This window comes from Salvelinus alpinus, chromosome 3 (assembly GCF_045679555.1).
Source record: "Salvelinus alpinus chromosome 3, SLU_Salpinus.1, whole genome shotgun sequence".
NCBI lineage: Eukaryota > Metazoa > Chordata > Actinopteri > Salmoniformes > Salmonidae > Salvelinus > Salvelinus alpinus.
Genome location: NC_092088.1, coordinates 44,848,315 through 44,875,727, shown reverse-complemented (window position 1 = coordinate 44,875,727; position 27,413 = coordinate 44,848,315). Strand labels below are relative to the sequence as shown.

At 44.6% G+C, this 27,413-nt stretch overlaps 1 protein-coding gene and 1 long non-coding RNA gene across 6 annotated transcripts in view; one reads left to right on the top strand and one right to left on the bottom strand.

Annotated features, from left to right (window-relative positions):
* LOC139570790 (ubiquitin carboxyl-terminal hydrolase 54-like) overlaps positions 1-27,413 on the top strand; it is a 125,231-nt gene that overhangs the window by 47,472 nt on the left and 50,346 nt on the right. For 3 of the 5 annotated variants that reach the window (XM_071392976.1, XM_071392977.1, XM_071392978.1), the window contains exon 1: positions 11,782-12,416. In XM_071392976.1, coding sequence (XP_071249077.1) covers positions 12,270-12,416 — 147 coding nt within the window. In that variant the 5' untranslated portion in view covers positions 11,782-12,269. Of the gene's footprint in view, positions 1-11,781; positions 12,417-27,413 lie in introns of those variants that run through there. The other 2 variants (XM_071392975.1, XM_071392974.1) reach the window with 1 other exon arrangement.
* LOC139570792 (uncharacterized) lies at positions 13,217-14,382 on the bottom strand. The gene is made up of 2 exons (XR_011674168.1): positions 14,129-14,382; positions 13,217-13,652 (listed from the first exon to the last, which is right to left on the bottom strand). It is a non-coding gene; the product is annotated as an uncharacterized lncRNA (long non-coding RNA).

Genomic DNA, 27,413 nt, shown 5'->3' with positions numbered 1-27,413 from the left:
TCCAACCCACAACTGGACACCAAACAGTCAGTGAACATAACACGCAACCAACCTAGACAAACAGAGAACAAGCCCGCACAAAAGCAGGCGGGCCAAACAGGCTTAAATAGCCCTGAAACAAAACTCAAACAAGAAACAGGTGCAACCAATAAGACATAACAAACAGAAAAGGAAACGGGGATCGGTGGCAGCTAGTAGACCGGCGACGACGACCGCCGAGCGCCACCCGAACAGGCAGGGGAGCCACCTTCGGTGGAAGTCGTGACACCCTGCTCATCTGCGTGAACGTGCCTTAGGCATCCTGCAAGGAGGCACGAGGACTGCAGGTGTGACCAGGGCAATAAATTGCAATGTCCGTACTGTGAAACGCCTAAGACAGCGCTACAGGGAGACAGGACAGACAGCTGATCGTCCTCGCAGTGGCAGACCACGTGTAACAACAGCTGCACAGGATCGGTACATCCCGAACATCACACCTGTGGTAAAGGTACAGGACGGCAACAACAACTGCCCGAGTTACACCAGGAAGGCACAATCCCTCCATCAGTGCTCTGACTCTCCGCATTAGGCTGAGAGAGGCTGTACTGAGGGCTTGTAGGCCTGTTGTAAGGCAGGTCCTCACCAGACATCACCGGCAACAACGTCGCCTATGGGCACAAACCCACTGTCGCTGGACCAGACAGGACTGGCAAAAAGTGCTCTTCACTGACGAGTCGTGATTTTGTCTCACCAGGGGTGATGGTCGGATTCGCGTTTATCCTCGAAGGAATCAGCGTTACACCGAGGCCTGTACTCTGGCGCGGGATCGATTTGGAGGTGGAGGGTCCGTCATGGTCTGGGGCTGTGTGTCACAGCATCATCAGACTGAGCTTGTTGTCATTGCAGGCAATCTCAACGCTGTGCGTTACAGGGAATCCATCCTCCTCCCTCGTGTGGTACCCTTCCTGCAGGCTCATCCTGACATGACCCTCCAGCATGACAATGCCACCAGCCATACAGCTCATTCTGTGCATGATTTCCTGCAAGACAGGAATGTCAGTGTTCTGCCATGGCCAGCGAAGAGCCCGGATCTCAATCCCATTGAGCACGTCTGGGGCCTATTGGATCGGAGGGTGAGGGCTAGGGCCATTCCCCCAGAAATGTCCGGAAACTTGCAGGTGCCTTGGTGGAAGAGTGGGGTAACATCTCACAGCAAGAACTGGCAAATCTGGTGCAGTCCATGAGGAGGAGATGCACTAAGGTACTTAATGCAGCTGGTGGCCACACCAGATACTGACTGTTACTTTTGATTTTGACCCCATCCTTTGTTCAGGGACACATTATTCCATTTCTGTTCGCCACATGTCTGTGGAACTTGTTCAGTTTATGTCTCAGTTGTTGAATCTTGTTATGTTCATACAAATATTTACACATGTTAATTAAGTTAGCTGAAAATAAACGCAGTTGACAGTGAGAGGACGTTTCTTTTTTTGCTGAGTTTATATATTTGAAGCTCTTGCACTAAAAGGGTATTATCATAATGTTAACAATTTCATAGTGTTATTTTGACCTCATAGTGTGGAAATATCATTTAAAAATCGGTAAAATCACGTGTTTGACTGCACTGCCCTTTTAAGCTTGAATTGCAACAAAAAGTCTCCTCAGGCTTCATTTTCTTAATCCTAGGTAGTATAGAGTTCGAGGCAGTATAATGCTATTTAAGCTTTAACCAGCTTTTTACTCTTGTTGATACTTCTCAAGCACCCGAATGGTCTTTCCCTGGGACATAAAGCTTTTTTAATTTCATGGGGAATCTTTGAAGAAGTCTTTTCACGCTTTATGTGTGTGATGTATGGTAGACAGAATGGGTGAAATGACTGTTGAATGGCCCATTAAAGTCTTCAGGTGGTATTCTGTCTCGCTAGCACTCAGCTCAGTCATTTGCCTCACGGAGTTCATTTAAATTAGTCAAAATTGGCGGGTCTCACAGTCATACTGTGTGCACTGCCAAGTCAGTGTCACACTGCCACAAATGTCCAGCTTCATCCTGTGTTGTTTGCAATATAATGGATCTTTCTTATGAAGGACCATGATTCATTTTTATGCAGATTTATGGGTATTGATTCCTTTTTCTACTTTTGATTCTCCTAATCTTTCATATGTAGGCCTAATCAAAAGCATGTAGGCTAATCTTACTCTGACTACAGAGATATCACCCTGGAACTTTGATATGCCATAGATTATATTATGTTCAACAAAATATTGAAACATTTTCCACATTTTTTTGGGGGGAGGGGAAATCAAAATACCACTCATATTGCGGAGGAAGCGGTAACGCTTCATATGACACCAATTTTTCCATTGTAGCACCTACATATGAAACATTATGGAGTCTTAAATGAGGCATGGGTAAGGCCAAAATATCATAAATATGCTAATTTTCATGAATTATTTCTCAATTATGCTTTATACTGAACAAAAATATAAACGCAACATGAAAGTTTTGCAGTTCGTATAAGAGTTACAGTTCGTATAAGGAAATCAGTCAGTTGAAATAAATTAATTAGTCGATAATCTATGGATTTCACATGACTGGGCAGGGGAGCAGCCATGGGTGGGCCTTGGAAGGCATAGGCCAACCCACTTGGGAGCCAGGCCCAGCCAATCAGAATGATTTCCCCCCCCCACAAATGGGCTTTATTACAGACAGAAATACTCCTCAGTTTCATCAACTGTCTGGGTGGCTGGTCTCAGTCGATCCTGCAGGTGAAGAAGCCGGATGTGGAGGTCCTGGGCTGGTGTGGTTACACATGGTCTGCGGTTGTGAGGTCAGTTGGACGTACTGCCAAATTCTCAAAAATTACATTAGCGGCTTACGGAAGAGAAATTAACATTCAATTGTCTTTCAGCAGCTCTGGTAGACATTCCTGCAGTCAGCATGCCAATTGCACGCTCCCTCAAAACTTGAGACATCTGTGGCATTGGGTTGTGTGACAAAACTGCACATTTTAGAGTGGCCTTTTATTGTCCCAGCACAAGGTGCACCTGTGTAATGGTCATGCTGTTTAATCAGCTTCTTGATATGCCACACCTGTCAGGGGAACGGATTATCTTGTCAAAGGAGATATGCTCACTAACAGGGATAGAAACAAATTTGTGCACAACATTTTTGAGAAATAAGCTTTTTGTGCGTTTGGAACATTTCTGGGATCTTTTATTTCAGCTCATGAAACATGGGACCAACACTTTCCATGCTGCTTTTATATTTGTATTCAGTACCTACAAATGTCAAATATCTGTCAACAATCCTTTATCCAAAGGACCATTCTATGGGTTAAATGTTGTGAAAATCCCCCAAATAATGGTATTTTTTCCCCCCTGGTTTCATGAGGAGGGCTATGCTTGCAGTGTAGTTTCACAATATACACTACATATCCCAATGTAGTGTCCCAATTAGCCTACTGGTTAGGAATCATTTAGCTCTTGTGGTCACTTCTGTGACAATGATGGCTTTTTGAGAACATTTTATCTGAGCGGTCTGTAATGAGCTCATGTGCAGGCAGCATGGAGGGAGGGAATCTGATCTTATTCCATGAGTATCTGAGACTAGCTGCATGTTTACTGGCTCCCTGGGGCTGTCCCTGGCCATGCGGTGTTGTTTACCACTGCAAATACACAGTGGCCATGGGCCATGCTGAGGGAGCCTCCTACAGCCCAGCAGACATGTGTCTGTGGTGAAGCTAATATGGGCTTCATGTCAGCGTAGCGGCTAGGCTAGTCAGGTCTTCTTCCCTCCCAGGACCAGACAGATCCCTGAACAACGGGACAGACTAATCCTACGCATTGTCTGATCAGGCTAATCCACCCGCATGACCTGCCTCTTAACTGAACTCTCTCGCCCACCCCGCAGACAAAACGGTAGTTAGCTGTATAGCATGCTACGAACCCCCTTAACCTCTCCCTTGGTGGGGAACACCCAGCTGGGACGATAACAACACAACACTCCACCTATTAGAGCACCCCCAGCCGTCCTACACACCGCCCGCACCCAGCATTGGTGATAACAAGCCACCTCATTACAGGAAATGGCTAAGCCTCCCTTTGAACCCTCTCCTCCCTGCGCTGGTGATTAGGCTGCTGCACAACCGCCCACCTATTGGGAAACGCCTACACAAGCCCTCAGCCCAGCCAGCCAGTCTCAGTCTCATAAGCGCTGAAAGTGTTGTTTTTGTCTGGCAGAGGAACTGTTTTGGACTCTTTCAGCAGCATTTACTTGGCTTGTTGGATAGAGAGGACAGGAGGGGTGTATGGGCTGTTGATCCTCCTCCTTGTAGTAAACAAGCACTTCTTACGCAGACATGAATGTGCAGAGTAGAAACACACCATAATAATGGCTGGAACAGAGTAAAGGAAATGGCATCAAACACTTGGAAACCATGTGTTTGATGTATTTGATACCATTCCACTGATTCCGCTCCATCTATTGCCACGAACCCATCCTCCCCAATTATTAAGGTGCCACCAAGCTCCTGTGAGACACAGACACATGCCTTAGTCTTGCTCTCAGAATTTCCTTAAGATCACCAAGTCTATCCTTTTGAATAAGCAATGGTGATTTTATCTTTACTTGCTGACACAGTAAAAAAAAAATGGTGTCGGAAAAGCATATTCATTTAGTGTGTGGAAGGCGGACATTTCCTCCCACATTTAACAGTAATAGTTTATGAATGACTCATTTGTGAATATTGATGTTTCTCTTTTGGTGTCTGTAGACACAAAACTCTAAACTTTGTCTGTGAGAGTCAGATAGTCTGTACACCACAGGTTGGTTGATCCTGCCAGTCAGTGCCTCGGGTCCGGGCTGTAAAGAGCAAACACAGACAGACTGTGGTCTGGTGACATCATGAGTACAGGTCAGCCTGTGACTGAGTGCTGGGTAAACACACCCGGAAGAGAGAAGAGAGGAAGAGGAGCGGAAGAGGAGGCTCGGTTCATCACAGCAACAAACAATAGCTCTCTGCTTAGTAAAAGTGATTGGAACGTAACGTACTGACTCTTGCACTCCTCTGTACCTCAGCCTTATTACCTCTTTCATTGTTCTCTCACTCCTTCTTTATCCCTCTCCCTTTTATCTCACTCAATGCTCTGCCCTCAAGTCGGAGCATTAAAAGCACATTGTGATGATGGTGGATATGGAAGGACTTGTGAGAAAGAGCCTAATTACAGATATAGGATGTTAATTTGACCAGTTTCTCACACCCGGACAATAATCCTGCAGTAACAGGGAATGTTAATTATTTTGTGGATTATAATTCATGGAGATTTTTGTAGGGGTTGGTCCATTTTTTTGGCAAATCAAGTCAGACATTTTAAAGTGGAAATTACAAACTTTAGAATTCGTTTTTTTTACCTGGAATACACTACTAGTTTGCGTTTCCTGCTGTGCCGGACATTTTCTGCAACAACAGGGTGATGAAATGAAGATCCTACATCTGTAAAAACCACCAAGAGCTCAGAATTTCAGCCACCAAACCTCATAAATGTTGCATAGTATCATAAATGGCATTAGGGTTTCATAACAATCCTATATTATTATTATTATTATTATTTTTTATTTATTTTTTCTTGGGTCACTATATCTATTTTGCCAATTTGGATTGATCCCCTCTACCACACGGAACCCCACTAACCTACCGACGGAAACGCACGAGGTATCTACAAATAGACTTCCATACTATGCTATCTTGCTACCGATAGCCATCTACCCGGCCAGCTGTCTGGATCGCCGTGACCCCAACCAACCTCTACTCACTGGACCCTTATTGATCACTCGATTAAGCATGCCTCTCCTTAATGTAAATATGCCTTGTCCATTGCTGTTCTGGTTAGTGTTTATTGGCTTATTTCACTGTAGAGCCTCTAGCCCTGCTCACTATACCATATCCAACCTCACAGTTCCACCACCCACATATGCGATGACATCACCTGGTTTCAATGATGTTTCTAGAGACAATATCTCTCTCATCATCACTCAATACCTAGGTTTACCTCCACTGTATTCACATCCTACCATACCTTTGTCTGTACATTATTCCTTTAAGCTATTTTATCGCCCCCAGAAACTTCCTTTTACTCTCTGCTCTAGAAGTTCTAGACGACCAATTCTCATAGCTTTTAGCCGTACCCTTATCCTACTCCTCCTCTGTTCCTCTGGTGATGTAGAGGTTAATCCAGGCCCTGCAGTACCTAGCTCCACTCCTATTCCCCAGGCGCTCTCTTTTGATGACTTCTGTAACTGTAATAGCCTTGGCTTCATGCATGTTAACATTAGAAGCCTCCTCCCTAAGTTTGTTTTGTTCACTGCTCTAGCACACTCTGCCAACCCGGATGTTTTAGCCGTGTCTGAATCCTGGCTTAGAAAGACCACCAACAATTCTGACATTTTCATCCCCAACTACAAGATTTTCAGACAAGATAGAACGGCCAAAGGGGGCGGTGTTGCAATCTATTGCAAAGATTGCCTGCAGAGTTCTGTTTTACTATCCAGGTCTGTTCCCAAACAATTTGAACTTCTACTTTTAAAAATCCACCTCTCTAAAAACAAGTCTCTCACCGTTGCCGCCTGCTATAGACCACCCTCTGCCCCCAGCTGTGCTCTGGACACTATATGTGAACTGATTGCCCCCCATCTATCTTCAGAGCTCGTGCTGCTAGGCGACCTAAATTTTAACATGCTTAACACCCCAGCCACCCTACAATCTAAGCTTGATGCCCTCAATCTCACACAAATTATCAATGAACCTACCAGGTACCACCCCAATTCCGTAAACACGGGTACCCTCATAGATATCATCCTAACAAACTTGCCCTCCAAATACACCTCTGCTGTTTTCAACCAAGATCTCAGCGATCACTGCCTCATTGCCTGCATCCGTAATGGGTCAGCGGTCAAACGACCTCCACTCATCACTGTCAAACGCTCCCTGAAACACTTCAGCGAGCAGGCCTTTCTAATCGACCTGGCCGAGGTATCCTGGAAGGATATTGATCTCATCCCGTCAGTAGAGGATGCCTGGACATTTTTTTAAAATGCCTTCCTCACCATCTTGAATAAGCATGCCCCATTCAAGAAATTTAGAACCAGGAACAGATATAGCCCTTGGTTCTCTCCTGACCTGACTGCCCTTAACCAACAGAAAAACATCCTATGGCGTTCTGCATTAGCATCGAACAGCCCCCGTGATATGCAACTTTTCAGGGAAGCTAGAAACCAGTATACACAGGCAGTTAGAAAAGCCAAGGCTAGCTTTTTCAAGCAGAAATTTGCTTCCTGCAACACAAATTCAAAAAAGTTCTGGGACACTGTAAAGTCCATGGAGAATAAGAACACCTCCTCCCAGCTTCCAACTGCTCTGAAGATAGGAAACACTGTCACCACCGACAAATCCACTATAATTGAGAATTTCAATAAGCATTTTTCTACGGCTGGCCATGCTTTCCACCTGGCTACCCCTACCCCGGACAACAGCACTGCCCTCCCCTCTGCTACTCGCCCAAGCCTTCCCCATTTCTCTTTCTCCCAAATACAGTCAGCTGATGTTCTGAAAGAGCTGCAAAATCTGGACCCTTACAAATCAGCCGGGCTAGATAATCTGGACCCTTTCTTTCTAAAACTATCTGCTGAAATTGTTGCCACCCCTATTACTAGCCTTTTCAACCTCTCTTTCGTGTCGTCTGAGATTCCCAAAGATTGGAAAGCAGCTGCGGTTATCCCCCTCTTCAAAGGGGGGGACACTCTTGACCCTAACAGCTACAGACCTATATCTATCCTACCCTGCCTTTCTAAGGTCTTCGAAAGCCAAGTCAACAAACAGATTACCGACCATTTCGAATCCCACCATACCTTCTCCGCTATGCAATCTGGTTTCAGAGCTGGTCATGGGTGCACCTCAGCCACGCTCAAGGTCATAAACGATATCTTAACCGCCATCGATAGGAAACAATACTGTGCAGCCGTATTCATTGACCTGGCCAAGGCTTTTGACTCTGTCAATCACCACATCCTCATCGGCAGACTCGACAGCCTTGGTTTCTCTAATGATTGCCTCGCCTGGTTCACCAACTAATTCTCTGATCGAGTTCAGTGTGTCAAATCGGAGGGTCTGTTGTCCGGGCCTCTGGCAGTCTCCATGGGGGTGCCACAGGGTTCAATTCTTGGACCGACTCTCTTCTCTGTGTACATCAATGATGTCGCTCTTGCTGCTGGTGATTCTCTGATCCACCTCTACGCAGACGACACTATTCTGTATACTTCTGGCCCTTCTTTTGACACTGTGTTAACAACCCTCCAGGCGAGCTTCAATGCCATACAACTCTCCTTCCGTGGCCTCCAATTGCTCTTAAATACAAGTAAAACTAAATGCATGCTCTTCAACCGATCGCTGCCTGCACCTGCCCGCCTGTCCAACATCACTACTCTGGACGGCTCTGACTTAGAATATGTGGACAACTACAAATACCTAGGTGTCTGGTTAGACTGTAAACTCTCCTTCCAGACTCACATCAAACATCTCCAATCCAAAGTTAAATCTAGAATTGGCTTCCTATTCTGCAACAAAGCATCCTTCACTCATGCTGCCAAACATACCCTTGTAAAACTGACCATCCTACCAATCCTCGACTTCGGTGATGTCATTTACAAAATAGCCTCCAAAACCCTACTCAATAAATTAGATGCAGTCTATCACAGTGCCATCCGTTTTGTCACCAAAGCCCCATATACTACCCACCACTGCGACCTGTACACTCTCGTTGGCTGGCCCTCGCTTCATACTCGTCGCCAAACCCACTGGTTCCAGGTCATCTACAAGACCCTGCTAGGTAAAGTCCCCCCTTATCTCAGCTCGCTGGTCACCATAGCAACACCTACCTGTAGCACGCGCTCCAGCAGGTTTATCTCTCTGGTCACCCCCAAAACCAATTCTTCCTTTGGCCGCCTCTCCTTCCAGTTCTCTGCTGCCAATGACTGGAACGAACTACAAAAATCTCTGAAACTGGAAACACTTATCTCCCTCACTAGCTTTAAGCACCAGCTGTCAGAGCAGCTCATAGATTACTGCACCTGTACATAGCCCATCTATAATTTAGCCCAAACAACTACCTCTTTACCTACTGTATTTATTTATTTATTTTGCTCCTTTGCACCCCATTATTTCTGTCTCTACTTTGCGCTTTCTTCCACTGCAAACCAACCATTCCAGTGTTTTTAGTTTTTATTTTACTTGCTGTGTTGTATTTACTTCGCCACCATGGCCTTTTTATATTTTTATTTATTTATACATATATTTGTTTGCCTTCACCTCCCTTAACTCACCTCACTTGCTCACATTGTATATAGACTTATTTTTTTTTCACTGTATCATTGACTATATGTTTGTTTTACTCCATGTGTAACTATGTGTTGTTGTATGTGTCGAACTGCTTTGCTTTATCTTGGCCAGGTCGCAATTGTAAATGAGAACGTGTTCTCAATTTGCCTACCTGGTTAAATAAAGGTTAAATAAATAAATAAAATAAAAATATTATCATCACCTTTCATGTGGCTGCTCAGAGTGTGGGTGTTTTCATACACTGTTACTAAAGTGGTTGATTGCATTTGAATGAATGGCTGAATAAGATCACCTAATGTAAAGCCCCCTGAGCCTTCCATCTCACCAAAGGGCATTGTGACTTAAGCTGAGAAGATGTATCATATTTACATTTACATTTAAGTCATTTAGCAGACGCTCTTATCCAGAGCGACTTACAAATTGGTGCATTCACCTTATGATATCCAGTGGAACAACCACTTTACAATAGTGCATCTAACTCTTTTAAGGGGGGGGGGGGTTAGAAGGATTACTTTATCCTATCCTAGGTATTCCTTAAAGAGGTGGGGTTTCAGGTGTCTCCGGAAGGTGGTGATTGACTCCGCTGACCTGGCGTCGTGAGGGAGTTTGTTCCACCATTGGGGTGCCAGAGCAGCGAACAGTTTTGACTGGGCTGAGCGGGAACTGTACTTCCTCAGAGGTAGGGAGGCGAGCAGGCCAGAGGTGGATGAACGCAGTGCCCTTGTTTGGGTGTAGGGCCTGATCAGAGCCTGAAGGTACGGAGGTGCCGTTCCCCTCACAGCTCCGTAGGCAAGCACCATGGTCTTGTAGCGGATGCGAGCTTCAACTGGAAGCCAGTGGAGAGAGCGGAGGAGCGGGGTGACGTGAGAGAACTTGGGAAAGTTGTCATATTCACCTGTATGACAATGATAAGTTTTTTTTGCAACCACTGTGGAATTACCACTCTCTCTACGTTGTCCTCCTCGTCCTCACCATCACCTTCACGCTTGTGGCCGTCCACCGTGCAGGCGTCTTTAGCCTGTCTGTGGAAGTCTGATTAAAGTGCCTCAGACCTGCGCCACTCATGGCAGGTTGACGTCACACTACCACGTCTCCGCAAGGCATTAGCCGTACGTGTGTGTGTGTGTGTGTGTGTGTGTGTGTGTGTGTGTGCTGGAGTGAAAAGGGGATTGGTGTCCCAGGCACATGTGCAGACAGCGTGCGGATCCCCAGTGGGTGGTGGGCTTTGATTGAGCTGTTCCTATTCTCCCACTTTTACTCTCCGCAAATGGGATGACTGTCAGGAAATCTACTACCCTTCCACCCTGGTGACCGTGGAGACATCTGCATACTGCATGTGGAAATTGAGGGGGTGAACACAGCGGTAGGGCAAGGACAGCACTGGAGGAAAAATGGGTCTCTGACTTGGAGAGAGGGACTTGATCGTAAATATACAATCAGATCCAAAATGATTGGCACCCTTGATAAAGATGAGCGTACTGTATAAAATACATAATACAAACACTGAGCTATATTGTATGCAACAAAAAAAAGTCAAATTATATTATTTTCTACTAATACAATCGCACATATAAAGACATTCTGTTTAACAAGTGATACAACGTAAGTGGTGGGTTTGGTGTCAAAAAACAGATACCTCATACTTACTGTAAAATATGGTGGTGGATCTTTGATGTTATGGGGCTGTTTTGCTTCCACTGGTCCAGGGGCCCTTGTTAAGGTCATCAGCATTGTGAGTTTTACTAAGTACCAGGACATATTAGCCAAAAACCTGGTTGCCTCTGCCAAGAAGCTGAAACCTGGCCGCGGGTGGATCTTCCAGCAAGACAATAACCCCAAGTACACATCAAAATCCACAATGAAATTGGTAGTTGACAACAAAATCTACACTTTGCAATGGCCATCTCAGTCTCTGGACTTGAACCTCATTGAAAACCTGTGGTTTGAATTGAAAAGGGCCGTCCATGAGCCGCAGACGAAAGATAAAGGATCTGGAAAGATTCTGTCCTTCCCAATGTGTTCTCCAATCTCATAAAACATTTGTGTCGTTATCCTCGCAAGGGGAGGGTGCTAGAGTATTAAAAACATGGATGCCAATCATTTTGACCCGTTTTTTTTTTTTTTTTTACTTTTTATTACTTGTTAAACATCTCTTTCTCTGAGCAATTGTATTAATATAATAAAATAAAAAAATGTTTGCATACAATATGGTTCAGTATTTGTATTATTTGTTTTATAGAGTCTTTTTTGCTCATCTTTATCAAGGTTGCCAATAATTTTGGACCTGACTGTATCTCATTATATTGTGACTTTAGTGCAGGAGGGCGATAAAGCCAGTGAGGGGAGGTGATTGGAAGAGGCGACGGGGGGAGCCCACTCATAAACTTCTCTTTTCTTGTCCCCCTTCAGATTTGCTGCAGAACTGGGAAGCTCCACTCGATTCAGATATTCAGGAGAGCGGGAGGGAAGATAAAACTGAACCCTGACCTTTCACTTCTCTCCCCCATCTGTAGAGAGTTTCTGTCGTTGAGGAGCTAGGACTCGGCTGTACTTGGCTGTGCAGGACACACCAGTGAAGGTCGACACACCTGCAGCAGAAACAACAACTACTGTCATCAAGGCCCCTATTGTCAAACGTCTGGGAGTGTGAAAGGCAGAGGAGGAGTGTTGAAGACTGGACACAACCTGCCTGATATTACAATAGGGACATTAGAGTCTCCGGACTCCATCAGACAAAACAAACCATTTGAAAACTGTCCCACTACCCCTTTTTACACACCCACTGGTTTTCACTCTCCATTTTTTTTTCTGCCACTCTGCAAAGATGGCCCTGTGTGTTTTGTCACGGGGGCGGACTGTAGAGTGTTGATCCCGGGGGAGAGGTGACTCACAGCCAGGACCATGTCTTGGAAGAGGAACTACTTTGCGTCCGGAAGCGGCGGGCTGCAGGGGATATTTACCCCACGCACTATGACGTCCATCGCCCCCAGTAAAGGACTCAGCAACGAGCCGGGCCAGAACAGCTGCTTCCTCAACAGCGCACTGCAGGTAGGGGCATACACGTACACACAAACACACATAAATGTATATTTTTTCTTATTCATTTTTTCCCGCTTAGGTCTGAAGTGTTTGTGTTGGTCTTGTTATGTGTGGGCTGCAGGGTGTGATGTGTCTGTTGACAACAGGTATTCAGTGTGGTAGAGTGGAGGTTGATCTCATCACTCTGCATAGAGTCACAGACTGCTGTGAGTTTTCAGGAGAGGAGCAGCGATTAACAACATCAACAGACAGTAATAGACAAGTCCTGTGTGGCACCCTAAGGAAACTATTGTGCAACACAGCTTCCTCTCGTTCTCTCTCTTTCTCTCTCTCTCTCTCTCTCTCTCTCTCTCTCTATCCTCACTTGACATGACAGAGGGGGAAGCAATAACTTTAATGTAGCATGATATACACACCGAGTATGTCCCCAGAACTTCATGCTCTAAGTGTATCTTTAAATATTTCAGTGTGGTAATGTTTTCCACTCAGTCTGCTTCCCATGTTTTTGGCTTCTCATACCCACATTCTCAGGGTAATTTTCACAGGGTTATAGTCCAATTTCCAAGCTGTCAGCGATATAAAACTATTTGATAGATCTCATTATAATCAGCCTTTGTTCTAGACTAATCCCGCTAACTGATGCAATACCGTAATTATAAATGTTAATTTAGTCCCAATTTAGAGATGAAACGGTATGAAAATTTCATATCACGATTAGAGTGACCAAAATTATCATGGTTATCAGTATTGTCGCGGTATTGTTCAAATGTGCTGGAAATGTTCAAAAAGTTTTGATACACGCACTGAAATCATATCATCGAGTTTTATATTGAAAACCAACAAACAAATAAAATTAGCAGCACTATGCACTTTGTGTGCATAAACATTAAAATAATAACATTAAAGATGGCACCATGTGGCTATGAGGTAAGTTTCCCTAGTTCAGGTTTAAATGAACACAACCTTAAGTAAGCAAATCAAATAAAAAAACAAATGAAATTAGCAGCGCTCACATTGTAGTGAGGCACGGCAACCTTCATCAGCCGCAGAAAGCCAGGCCTCTCAACAATTTGAAATGCCATCATGTCCTTTGCAATGTAATATAAAAGGGCTGCAGTGAGGTCTTGAGCATTTTTTTGATGTGGGTCCATAAGCATTTTTAAATGCTTGCTGGAGTGTCTGTGTCACAACTGTAGATGAGGAGGGACCAGTAGCATCACTGGGTTTGTCTGCTGCACGCCCACTCTGTAAACAAGGGAATAGCAAATGTATTATTATTATTATTGGTGTTACATTATAATAGTAATAATAATAATAATAATTCACTTACACACACACTCTACTGTGTTGAATTTGAGTATATGCAATGGCCCCATACACAATTTACATAAATACAGGATTCTTGTATAGGAGTCTATAGTGTTTCTCCTGTTTGAACACTTTTACAACCAAGTGGACGACTGTCGGATTTTAAATGAACAAAATATGTTGGTTGGTGACTAAACTACATAACGTGTTATCGTGGGCAATGAGTGAATAGAGTCTGCAGACACAACGCATACAGCAGCAGAACAACGTGTAGTGTTTTTACAAGAGTAGGTAACACTGAAAGCTTCAGTTTACATTATTGACAAGCTATTAGGAAGTTAGACAGACAAACCATGACATTTTCCCCCATTCCGAAGTCCCCACATCATGCATTGAGCTAAAAGTTAACTTACCTTGCATTCGCTATAAAGTAGTGGGTGGTAGTCACGAAGGTGACTCAAGAGATTTGAAATGTTGCCCCCTTTCGCAGCAATTTTTTTTGCCTGTTCTGCAGACAGGGGGACCGTCTTTGATTAAGTTTCCCTCAGCACTCTGGTAAAACCCAAAATACGACCACACTTCAGATTTGGTCCTCTTAGAAGGCTGAAAAATCTCCCGAGCGCTGTCACTGCCTTCCGCCATGTTTTCACACTAAACAAAACCCACGTTGGATGCTGCGCCTGCGTCAGACAGTTGCTAACTTTGGTTGATGCTGGACAGTATTTACCGTGTTTTTCAAACCGTGGTAATCGTTAATGATAATTCACATTTGAAATGGTAATACTAATCGTCGGGGATTTTACAGAGGTTTATCGTGAAACCGGTAACCGTTTCACCCCTAAGTCCCATACAATGTCAGTGGATAATAGATCAATCTAAAACAACAATAACAACAATTCATTAGTTCTACAGTAAAACTATCCTTTATTTAGTTGTCTTAAAATTCACCACACCAACAAGGACGTTAAGTAAATGACTGGGGTGAAGTAGGCTAGAGTCTTATGAAATGTCTGGTTCACCAGCCTCTCATTAGTGTACTCATAGACCCTTTACTTGACGTAGTAGGTGGGAGACTCTTGTCCACTCTCTCATCCAGAAGGTTTCAACTTGAACAAGCACACAAGTGGCTTGAGAAAATGCTTACCATTGCCTTCCATGGGACTGCTCCCCAGGCATTGACAGCTTGACTGGGAGGACCCACTCACACCGTACTTCCGAGAAAATGGGAAAGGCATTTCCTCAGCTTAATATGGTGCCTGCCAGGCAGTCAGTCGCCTCACTCGCCTGTGACTTAAGCCAAGCTTTTAGACCTCATAAACAACTGTCAAACAGATGCTGCCACACACCATAATTACCCAGCCAAACAACCTGTCATTAGTTTTCACTCTATTTTTGGATTACCATATAATCAACCATATAAAAAATACTGTGGCTTAGCTGACTGATAATACCTCCAAAGCTACAAATTAGTGTCAGTTATGAGTCAGGAGACAGATGGGGGGGAGCTGATATTGTATTGTCTGCTGCTGGAGGCCATAACAATATGCAGAGACAGCACATCGAGAGCCCGGGGGCGAAAACAGTCATTTTTTGTCTGTAATTAAATGTGTGTTAACTAGGCTTCATTAAGTTCTTCTCTCGTATTGTCTCTTTTTTTGCCTACACACGGCTTAACAGGCGTAACTTTGTTGAAAAAGTAATCATTTTCTCAACAAAGTTTAAATGTGGGCATATAGAAAGGATTCTGGCTGTATGGTATTAGAATGGTTTGATTTCAGTCTATTTATACTTTTTAAGTGTGATTTAGCCTATTGTACTGTATTAATATTAATAGTATTATTAACATTCGCAGAGTACGACCCTGCCTCACGCAGGAAGCGGCGCAGGTCCTAATCCAGGCACTTGTCATCTCCCGTCTGGATTACTGCAACTCGCTGTTGGCTGGGCTCCCTGCCTGTGCCATTAAACCCCTACAACTCATCCAGAACGCCGCAGCCCGTCTGGTGTTCAACTTTCCCAAGTTCTCTCACGTCACCCCGCTCCTCCGCTCTCTCCACTGGCTTCCAGTTGAAGCTCGCATCCGCTACAAGACCATGGTGCTTGCCTACGGAGCTGTGAGGGGAACGGCACCTCCGTACCTTCAGGCTCTGATCAGGCCCTACACCCAAACAAGGGCACTGCGTTCATCCACCTCTGGCCTGCTCGCCTCCCTACCTCTGAGGAAGTACAGTTCCCGCTCAGCCCAGTCAAAACTGTTCGCTGCTCTGGCACCCCAATGGTGGAACAAACTCCCTCACGACGCCAGGTCAGCGGAGTCAATCACCACCTTCCGGAGACACCTGAAACCCCACCTCTTTAAGGAATACCTAGGATAGGATAAAGTAATCCTTCTAACACCCCCCCCCTTAAAAGAGTTAGATGCACTATTGTAAAGTGGTTGTTCCACTGGATATCATAAGGGGAATGCACCAATTTGTAAGTCGCTCTGGATAAGAGCGTCTGCTAAATGACTTAAATGTAAATGTAAATGTAAATTGTAATGTTCATTTGATACAGCTCAAAACACTTACCCACCATCTTAACATTTAAAGTTCAGCCCAGAAACCACTTCTGGTAGCTGTAGTACTCTGGGTTTCATTTAAAAGCTCTAAATCACCGTCCCTGGGAGGAAGGGTTTATTGAAAGCTGAAGTACTGACCTACCTGCCATACTGCATTAGAGGAGAGGGTCTACCTTATTGCCTTAGATAAGAGGGTCTGCCATGGTGCCTTTCAGTTGCAGGAGGAGTGGAGTGCTTCCTGCCCTCCTGTTAGAAGCTCCATGCACCCCACACACTGGCAGATAGAATTTGACACAAGCTTTGGATAGAGGAAGGGGTGATACAAGGTCTCTTTATCTCTGTGTCGCTCGCCTTCTCTCTCTTTCACACACACACACGCACACAAACAAACAAACAAACCAGGCTGTATCTTGAGGACAAAATGGATCCATTAAACACATTTGGTCTGTCATCCTAGTGGTCTCTGAGTTGTGGTCAGATTCGCTCAAGTGAAACAAACTTAAACCTGCGCCTTTTTTCAATGCTGAATTGGATACCATTCAGAAAACAGAGTATCCAATATCCTTTCTGAATTTAAAAGTAATCCAAGAAGTAGTCATTTAGTTTTTCAAATGTATCTGTAATCTGATTACAATAATTTTGCTTGTTACATAACCGATTACAGCTAAAAAAATTATTATCAGATTACATGTAACGATTATATGGTATCAGCTATTACCCCACCCTGGTTGGCAGTGTGATAATGCTCAGCGATAAACCGAAATGTAGATTGTTATTATTTTTTTAACAACAAATTGACCAACATCAGTTCAATTATTTGAATTCCATTTCTTTTTTCTTTTTTTTCTGTGAGCTCAATGCGCACAATGCACAGTTTCTCTAGAGATAAATCAGTGCAATCTGGTAGGGAGTTGAAGTTTCTAACAGGCCAATATTCAACATAGTTTAGCTCAGAAAACTTGGTAATTAACTACCATGACCATAATCCATTGCACGCCTACTTGTCTGGTCTGTGTTTCTTTTACGCCTGCTACGTAAGAGAGGCATAAGAATGTGCAATCGCGAGGGATAGAGAGCAGTTGCTTTGCGAGGTATTTCTACCTGAAAATACAGGATCTAAGTGAATGATAGTTGGTATTCAGCAGTCATAAAAGTATGCCTTATTTACTTTGAAGAACTACTAAAATTGTGATTTTGTCACAATCGTCGTAACGTGAAAGAGAAGAGGACCAAGGCGCAGCGTGAAGTGAATACATAATCTATTTATTTAAGCGACGTACTGAAGAACACTTAAACAAAACTACGAACGTGAAGCTATACAAAACAAATAAGTGCAGACACTGGCAACTTACACATAGACATAGACAATCACCCACAAATACCTAATGACTATGGCTGCCTAAATATGGCTCCCAATCAGAGACAACGATAGACAGCTGTCTCTAATTGAGAACCAATCTAGGCAACCATAGACATACAATCCCCTAGACTAGACACTGCCCCATAAGCATAGAAAACCTCCTAGACAATACAAAACACATACATCCCCCATGTCACACCCTGACCTAACTAAAATAATAAAGAAAACAAAGATAACTAAGGCCAGGGCGTGACAGATTTTGTCAGACAGCCTAGCCAGCAGCTCTATAGAGATGCGATGACTTGGAATGAGTAAATAATAAGTCATCAAATAAAACAAATGTAATATACACAATTGAAATATTCTATGAAAGTAAATTCATGTGAATAAATTATGATAAGTGATAAGCAGTAATGGGCAGTCACTACCATCATGGGACTTTTATTAATTGTTTTAGTCTGTGTTGCCACAGCATTCAACCCACATAATGCATAGTGCATTTAATGTTGATTAAAAAAAGTCAAACCGAAATCGAAAACCGTGATCTTCTTTTATTTCAAATCGAACAGAAACCGAACCTAATCGCTCAGCACTACGGTGTGAATACCTGCCTGACTGAACAAATATCTGTAGCTTTACCCCTCTCTAACATCACTGCTACAGTTTTATCTCATCATGGTCTTTTGGGTTTTTGACACACACACGGCCATTGTCTTTGAGTTCACATCTTCCATCAGTCCCCACAGATGATAGTAATAGTCAATGATTTATTACATTTGTAAAGAGCTTTTTCATTATACAGAATAATCTCAAAGTGCGTAAAATAAAAAAAATAAAAAACACAAATAGAAGAAAGAAAATGGACACAACTAGACAGGGCAACTGACACAAAGATCCCAGCTGACACTACATGTGGCGCGGACACCAAAGAGCACAGCTATCAACAGAACGCCTTCCTAAAGAGAAAGGTCTTTAGGCTCATTTTAAACTAGCCCAAAGTCTGTGGTGCCTTCAGGTGGTCCGGGAGTGCATTCCAGAGGCTGGGGGGGTGGTCAAACTGAAAGCCCGATTCCCCCAGGGAGCCCATATCTCGCTCAAATGTTTGAAAGTGAAACCTGCATACCAAGGCACATAATAAGAACCAGTCAAGTTGCACGAAATGGGAGACGGGGAAAACATTAGAGGAGAAATGTAGCGTCTAGAGACTGACCCCCCGTGTTTGTAAACACCTATCTGAGTGTAACTCACACCCAGTTTAAGATTACGGACTGACCTTCTGACCTTTTAAGTATTAGCTTCCTATCATGTGAATGGAATCCAAAACGAATGTCAAGACTGATATGTACTCTTTAAACAGGATATAATGAAAACATGTATAAAGTATCCTTAGATTGATTGCAGCATTCTGGTGTCTCGTTTCCTACCACCCGGCATTGAACATCTACAGCGCCTTCAGAAAGTATTGACACCCCTTGACTTTTTCCAGATTTTGTTGTTTCAGCCTGAATTTAAAATGGATTAAATATAGCCTACACACAGTACCCCATAATGTCAGTGAAATCTTTCCAAATTTTTGCAAATTAATAAAAAATGAAAAGCTGAAATGTCTTTGAGTCAATACGTATTCAACCCCTTTGTTATGGCAAATCTAAATAGGTACAGGAATAAAAATGTGCTTAACAAGTCACATAATAAGTTACATGAACTCACTCAGTGTTCAACACAAGTGTTTAACATGATTTTTAAATGACTATCTCATCTCTGTACCCCACACATACAATTATCTGAAAGGTCCCCCAGTCAAACACAGATTCAACCACAAAGACCAGGGAGGTTTTCCAATGCCTCGCAAAGAAGGGCACCTATTGGTAGATGGGTAAAAAAAAAAAATTCAATTAAACAGACATTGAATATCCCTTTGAGCGTGGTGAAGTTTTTAATTACTGAAACGCCTGTCGTCGGAAGGAGTGGACCAAAGCGCAGCGTGAAAAGTGTTCATGATTTTATTTATTATCAAAAAACACTCGAACAAAGTAACAAAACGAAAGCGAACAGTTCTGTCAGGTAACAGAGACTAAACAGAAAATAACTACCCACAAAACACAGGTGGGAAAAAGGCTACCTAAGTATGATTCCCAATCAGAGACAACAATAGACAGCTGCCTCTGATTGGGAACCACACTCGGCCAAAAACAAAGAAATAGGAAACATAGAATGCCCACCCTAATCACACCATGACCTAACCAAATAGAGAAATAAAACGGTTCTCTAAGGTCAGAGCGTGACAATTACACTTTGGATGGTGTGTCAATACTCCCAGTCACTACAAAGATACAGGCATCCTTCCTAACTCAGTTGCCGGAGAGGAAGGAAACCGCTCAGGGATTTCACCATGAGGCCAATGGTGACTTTAAAACAGTTACAGTGTTTAATGGCTGTGATAGGAAAAAACCTGAGGATGGATCAACAACATTGTAGTTACTCCACAATACTAACCTAATTGACAGAGGGAAAAGAAGGAAGTCAGTACAGAATAACAAATATTCCAAAACATGCATCCTGTTTGCAACAAGGCACTAAAGTAATATTGCAAGACCTGAAAGACCTGATCAACAACCAATTTGACAACTTGAAGATTTTTGAAAAGAATAATGGTGTCACGCCCTGGCCTTAGTTATCTTTGTTTTCTTTATTATTTTAGTTAGGTCAGGGTGTGACATGGGGGATGTATGTGTTTTGTATTGTCTAGTGGTTTTGTATGTTTATGGGGCAGTGTCTAGTCTAGGTGTATGTATGTCTATGGTTGCCTAGATTGGTTCTCAATTAGAGACAGCTGTCTATCGTTGTCTCTGATTGGGAACCATATTTAGGCAGCCATATTCATTGGGTAGTTCGTGGGTTATTGTCTATGTGTAGTGTTTAGTGTGAGCACTATTTTGGATTATAGCGTCACGTTCGTTCGTTTTTTTTTTTTTTGTAGTTTGTAAAGTGTTCTTCGTTTTCGTCTTCATTAAAAATAGAAGATGTATTCAAACCACGCTGCGCTTTGGTCCTCCTCTCTTCCACCATATAACGATCGTGACAGAATAACCCACCAACCAAGGACCAAGCAGCGTGGTAACGGGCAGGAGCAGGAGAGACAGCGAGGTCAGGATTTCTGGACATGGGAGGAAATACTGGACGGAAAGGGACCATGGAAACAGGCTGGTGAGTATCGCCGTCCCAAAGCTGAGCTGGAGGCAGCGAAAGCGGAGAGGCGGTGGTATGAGGAGGCTGCACGAAAGCGCGGCTGGAAGCCAGAGAGGTAGCCACAAAAATGTATTGGGGGGGGGACACGGGGAGTAGTGTTAAGCCAGGTAGGAGACCTGAGCCAACTTCCCGTGCTTACCGTGGAGAGAGAGCGACCGGGCAGGCACCGTGTTATGCAGAGATGCGCACGGTGTCCCCGGTGCGTGTGCATAGCCCGGTGCGGTACATTCCAGCACCTCGTATCTGCCAGGCTAGGGTGGGCATCGAGCCAGGTGCCATGAAACCGGCTCTACGCATCTGGTCACCAGTGCGTCTCCTTGGGCCGGGGTACATGGCACCAGCCCTACGTATGGTGTCTCCCATACGTGTTCATAGCCCAGTGCGGCTGATTCCACCTCGCCGTACTGGAATGGCCACGGGGAGTATTCAGCCAGGTAGGGTTGGGCAGGCTCGGTGCTCGAGACCTGTAGTGCGCCTCCACGGTCCGGTCTATCCGGTGCCTTCTCCACGCACCAGTCCGCCTGTGGCAGCCCCTCGCACCAGCCCAGTACCACCAGTGCCAACACCACGCACCAAGCTTCCTGTGCGTCTCCAGAGTCCAGTACGCCCTGTTCCTTCTCCCCGCACTAGCCTTGAGGTGCGTGTCCCCAACCCGGTACCACCAGTTCCGGCACCACGCACCAAGCCTCCTGTGCGTCTCCAGAGCCCTGTACGGCCTGTTCCTGCTCCCCGCACTAGCCTTGAGGTGCGTGTCCTTAGCCCGGTACCACCAGTTCCGGCACCACGCACCAGGCCTACTGTGCGCCTCAGCAGGCCAGAGTCTGCCGTCTGCCCAGCGCCGCCTGCGCTGCCCGTCTGCCCAGCACCACCTGCGCTGCCCGTCTGCCCAGCGCCGTCTGAGCTGTCCGTCTGCCCAGCGCCGCCTGCGCTGCCCGTCTGTCCTGAGCCGTCAGAGCCGCCCGTCTGTCCTGACCCGTCAGAGCCGCCCGTCTGACCTGAGCCGTCAGAGCCGCCCGTCTGACCTGAGCCGTCAGAGCCGCCCGTCTGTCCTGAGCCGTCAGAGCCGCCCGTCTGTCCTGAGCCGCTAGAGCCGCCCGTCAGTCAGGAGCCGCCAGAGCCGCCCGTCAGTCAGGAGCCGCCAGAGCCGCCCGCCAGTCAGGAGCCGCCAGAGCCGCCCGCCAGTCAGGAGCCGCCAGAGCCGCCCGCCAGTCAGGAGCCGCCAGAGCCGCCCGCCAGTCAGGAGCCGTCATAGCCCCCCGCCAGTCAGGAGCTGCCAGAGCCGCCCGCCAGTCAGGAGCTGCCAGAGCCGCCCGCCAGTCAGGAGCTGCCTGAGCCGCCCGCCAGTCAGGAGCTGCCCCTCAGTCAGGAGCTGCCCCTCAGTCAGGAGCTGCCCCTCAGTCCGGAGCTGCCCCTCAGTCCGGAGCTGCCCCTCAGTCCGGAGCTGCCCCTCAGTCCGGAGCTGCCCCTCCGTCCAGTTCGTGGGTTATTGTCTATGTGTAGTGTTTAGTGTCAGCACTATTTTGGATTATAGCGTCACGTTCGTTCGTTTGTTGTTTTTTTGTAGTTTGTAAAGTGTTCTTCGTTTTCGTCTTCATTAAAAATAGAAGATGTATTCAAACCACGCTGCGCTTTGGTCCTCTCTTCCACCATATAACGATTGTGACAAATGGGCAGAAAATAATTTCTGTATTTAATTTTCTATACTTTTGCAAGAAATGTCTAAAAACATGTTTTCACTTTGTCATTCTGAGTTATTGTGTGTAGATGGGTGAGAGAAGAAATGATTGAATCCATTTTGAATTCAGGCTGTAACACAACAAAATGTGGAATAAGTAATATGAATGCTTTTTGAAGGCACTGTATTTAATTCACAACCTATTATGTACAGTTGAGACCACAGTTTGCAAGGATTTATTCATTCATTTGAATATGTTAATGTGTTCTGCAAAAAGATTTGCCACTCAGTTTTCTGTGTTCATTTCTCCCTCGCTCCCATCCAGACTGATCACATACGTTGGCTGACTATCACAGTTTGCTCTGTGACTGTCTGCACAAATAATTGGTTGTAATAGATGAATTGAGTAGCTCCTATTAAAGCAATGTTGGGAAAAGAAAGGGCCATGGGAGCATGTAAGTCACACTGCGTTGAACAGCTCATTGAATATCCCATAAATCCCAGGGGTAAATAATGTCACTCTTTTATAAGCTGTCCAAATTTAGCACTGAAGGACCCAGTTCCTTTTGAAATAGGAAATTCCATTTGCCAGAAGGACAGCTCCACAATACTCTCTGATATTCCATATCGGAAAATAAGTAGCCCATGGCTTCCCTCTGTCTGTGATTGTTTTTCAAATTTGAAAACCTCATCAGATGGAAATCTGTCCAATCTAATGGTCCTGTGTGTTGGGTATTTGGCCATCTGTCTTTCATGGGTTCTAGGGCTTGAGATGGAAGGAAGGAAAAAACAACTATTACTTAACCCATTTCCCATCACGATTCACAACTGAAGCAAACAAACAAAGCAAAGCATGCCTACTTCCTGGTAGCAGCTCAGTACTTCCTGTGACCTAATCATCCATGGAGACTCAAATTAACAGCTTGAGTTGATCATTTGTCTGCTGTTCACAATTGCCTCATGGTGCTTGTTTTGATTACAGTAATTACTTGCACAATATGACTCTTTCTGATTTCGCCATGTTTCTAGCCTAAAGTTGCTTTGAGCAGCACACCTTATTCTTAACGATAGATAGACTGCCCGTAGTTCTGATTAAGTGTTGGGAAAACATGAAGGTCACACTTTATTTGGATGGTCTGGATTTTCCATCTGTAGTTTCTCTACAGATGGTCGTACTTTCAGCAAACAATCTGTTGATAAGCAACTGCTTGCCAAGGTTACAGTTAGGCTTAGGTTTAGAATAAGGGTTAGGGTAAGGGATTACGTTTAGGGTTAGGATAAGGGTAGATCATGGTTAGAGCTAGAGTTAGGGTTGGTAGATAGTAAGTTGAAATGTTACTGATAGTCTGTAGATGGTCTGTAGAGCATCTACAGATGGACTATCCAAATAAAGTGTTACCAAACATGAGTAATATATCACCTGACATCCCATCTCAGGAAACAGATGTCCTGGGGTTCAACAGAGCCCTTCTTCCTCCCTCCCTTTTCCCTCCCGCTTTCCTTCCATCAGTCCCTCTCGCCTTTCTGCCATCTCTTTTTCCACATGCACTTCATGACAATTCAGAAACGACAACGGCTCTTTTTTTCTGCTGGGATATCACTTTTCTCCAGAGCTGTCCAGTTGGGATGACTTTGTCATGCTCTCCTGCCTCTCTCATTTCCATAGAATGTACAGAACCAGGCCCGGAGATGCCTCGAGGCCAATAGGAGAGCAGCATCTGTGCCGCGTGCCTCCCTATCAACCCGCTCCACAGTCCAACAAGGACACGCAAACCTGGGAACGAATGTGTTGAGCTTCACTGGCCCTGTTTAGAATGGCATGCAAGGGTTGTATAATTGTGACCAAAAGTGATCAAGAGGATGTATGCTGGGAATACCTCAGGGCCAATAGAAATGGCACGTTTGTGAATTGTAGTTGTTGGGCCTGTGCTCAGATGAGGAGTAGAGTTGCCATGTTGTTCTGACATCTGAACAGGATGAGGGAGCGGCCTGGAACATTGCAGCAACAAGCAGCTCTGCCCCATGTTATCATACAGACAGACACCTGTCTTCCTTTGGCCCTCTTATCAATCCCATGTGGAGAGGTTAGGTACTATATCTTCATTATCTGCACTCTGCATTGTGCAGGACAGCTGTGGACTGGACACTATTTCCATCCTGGCCAGTGGCCTGTCAAACAAAAAGACCACCACCAAGTGAGAAGGGTTCACATACCTGGGAAGGATGTGTGTGTGCGTCGGGAAAATGCCATGGTCTTGCTTTGCACTCTGCAGCGGGGCAAAGGACAAGAAGGAAAACGCTAACCAGGAATTGTACTGATTGCATATTTTACATTTGAGTCATTTAGCAGATTCTCTTATCCAGAGTGACTTACAGGAGCAATTACGGGTTAAGTGCTTTGCTCAAGGGTACGTCGACAGATTTTTCACCTAGTCAGCTCTGCTAGGCTACCTGATTGCTTAATATACACATATGATCCCATTCTCTCTTAGGTAAAATACACTCAAGCGCTATATTTTCTGTTATTCTTAACTTAGCCCTCTAAAAATAACTGCAGTAACACATACTACTTGCACACAGACACAGATACCATACCAAACCAGTAAGGCAGGCACCTATCCGTCATGGGCTAAAAAAAAGTTGTGCAGTCAAAACCTCCACCCTCGGTATAAAATCTGTCATGCCACATGTTTGGTCCTAAATCTTGGCTGAGGGGTAGGCCTGGAATGAGTTGGTTCCCTGGATGTTGTGGCGCTCACCCTTCTCTGATTGTCAGTGCTGTTGGGTCTCTGGGGTGCGATTGATTGCAGAGGGCTCTATGCTGCATAGAGGCAGGCTAGATAGGGTTAGAAGTTGTCTGTTTTCCCCCTCCCCTGCCACCTCCCTTTCTCTGCTTCAGTGTAATCTGCTAATTGTCATTTTCATGTAAAAGGACAAATTGGGTATCAAATGAAAACTAAGAGTCTATATTTTGGGGAAATGAAGGCATAGATACATTTTTCAACCATTTAAAAAAAAGAATCTCAATTTTAAGCATAGCATGGCTTTGATTTGTGGTCAAACAGATAGAAAAGGGGTCTTAGAAAACATCTACCAGAATAAGTCTTAAAAGGTATTATAAATATATCAAAACACAGTAATGTTGAAGTAAAGACCCCTGCTAACTAATATCAACACTTATATTTAGTTTTGGATAAATTATTTGCCTTCTGTAAGTTTACAAAACATTGCCTTGTAATTCCATTTCCAAAGACCCACATATCTTTGTCACGTTGGTAACAATGATTCGGGAGACAGGCGCAGGAATGCGAATCGGTTTATTTTATTATACCCCAAATTACGGCGTGCCGTGTAAGGGCACGGGGATGAAGAACAAACAAACACGTAACAAAAACACAGGGTTGAAACCCAAACAAAAGAGCGAGGAGTACTTCGAATAAATACACACGGGACGAGACCCGTAATCATCTGCGCAATCCACAATGGCACGAAAGCCCAAAACACACAGCACAGGTACTCACACGCACCAACGGACATTGTAACAGCAATCGACCGCACCAAAGGGAACATATATACAAATACAATCAGTGGGAATAGCGGCCAGGTGTGCGCAACGAAAGTTCCAGAGGGATCCGTGACAATCTTTAAGATATTTTCTAATTTATCTCCCTCATGAGGGAGGATAATGAAAGTTCACAGAAGTAACAAGTAAAGGTACACTCTTACAAAAAAAAGGTGTTTGTCCAAAATATAAACGCAACATGTAAAGTGTTGGACCCATGTGACACGAGCTGAAATAAAAGATCCCAGAAATGTTCCATATGCACAAAAAGCTTATTTCTGTCATATTCTGTGCACAAATTTGTTTACATCCCTGTTAGTGAGCATTTCTCCATGATAATCCATCTACCTGACAGGAGTGGCATATCAAGAAGCTGATTAAACAGCATGATCATTACAATGGTGCACCTTGTGCTGGGGACAATAAAAAGCCACTCTAAAATGTGCAGTTTTGTCACACAACACAGTGCCACAGATGTCTGAAGTTTTGAGGGAGCGTGCAATTGACATGCTGACTGCAGGAATGTCTACCAAAGTTGCTGCCAGAGAATTGAATGTTAAATTCTCTACCATAAGCCATCTCCAACGTCGTTTTAGAGAATTTGGCAGTGCGTCCAACCGGCCTCATAACCGCAGACCACGTGTAACCACGCCAGCCCAGGACCTCCACATCCGGCTTCTGCACCTGCGGTATCGACTGAGACCAGCCACCCGGACAGCTGATGAAACTGAGGAGTATTTCTGTCTGTAATCAAAAATTATTCTGATTGGCTGCGCCTGGCTCCCCAGTGGGTGGGCCTTGCTCCCAAGTGGGTGGGCCTATGCCCTCCCAGGCCCACCCATAGCTGCACCCCTGCCCAGTCATGTGGAATCCATAGATTAGGGCATAATGAATTTATTTCAATTGACTGATCGTTGAAATCGTTGAAATTGTTGCATGCTGCATTTATATTTTGGTTCAGTATAGAATCCAAAAAGGGTTATTCCCGCGTCCCCATAGGAGGTCCCTTTGAAGAATCCTTTTTGCTTCCAGGTTCCAAATCGGTAACAGAATTACAGAAAAATCAGTAACGGAATGACTTCAATTGAATTGGCTGCAATGGGAAATCATAGTAGTCACAAGCCACAGTTGGGTCACCTGCTATTGTCCTCCCTTCCACCGGCATACTGTTATGTTCAGCTCATAGCTGTTTTCTTTCTGTCATCTGGTGGTCAGAGCGGGAGTGTGAAAACAGTCTGGACAACCCCTCCCCTCTCTCTCTCTCTTCCTCTCTCTTCTATCTCTCTCCAGTT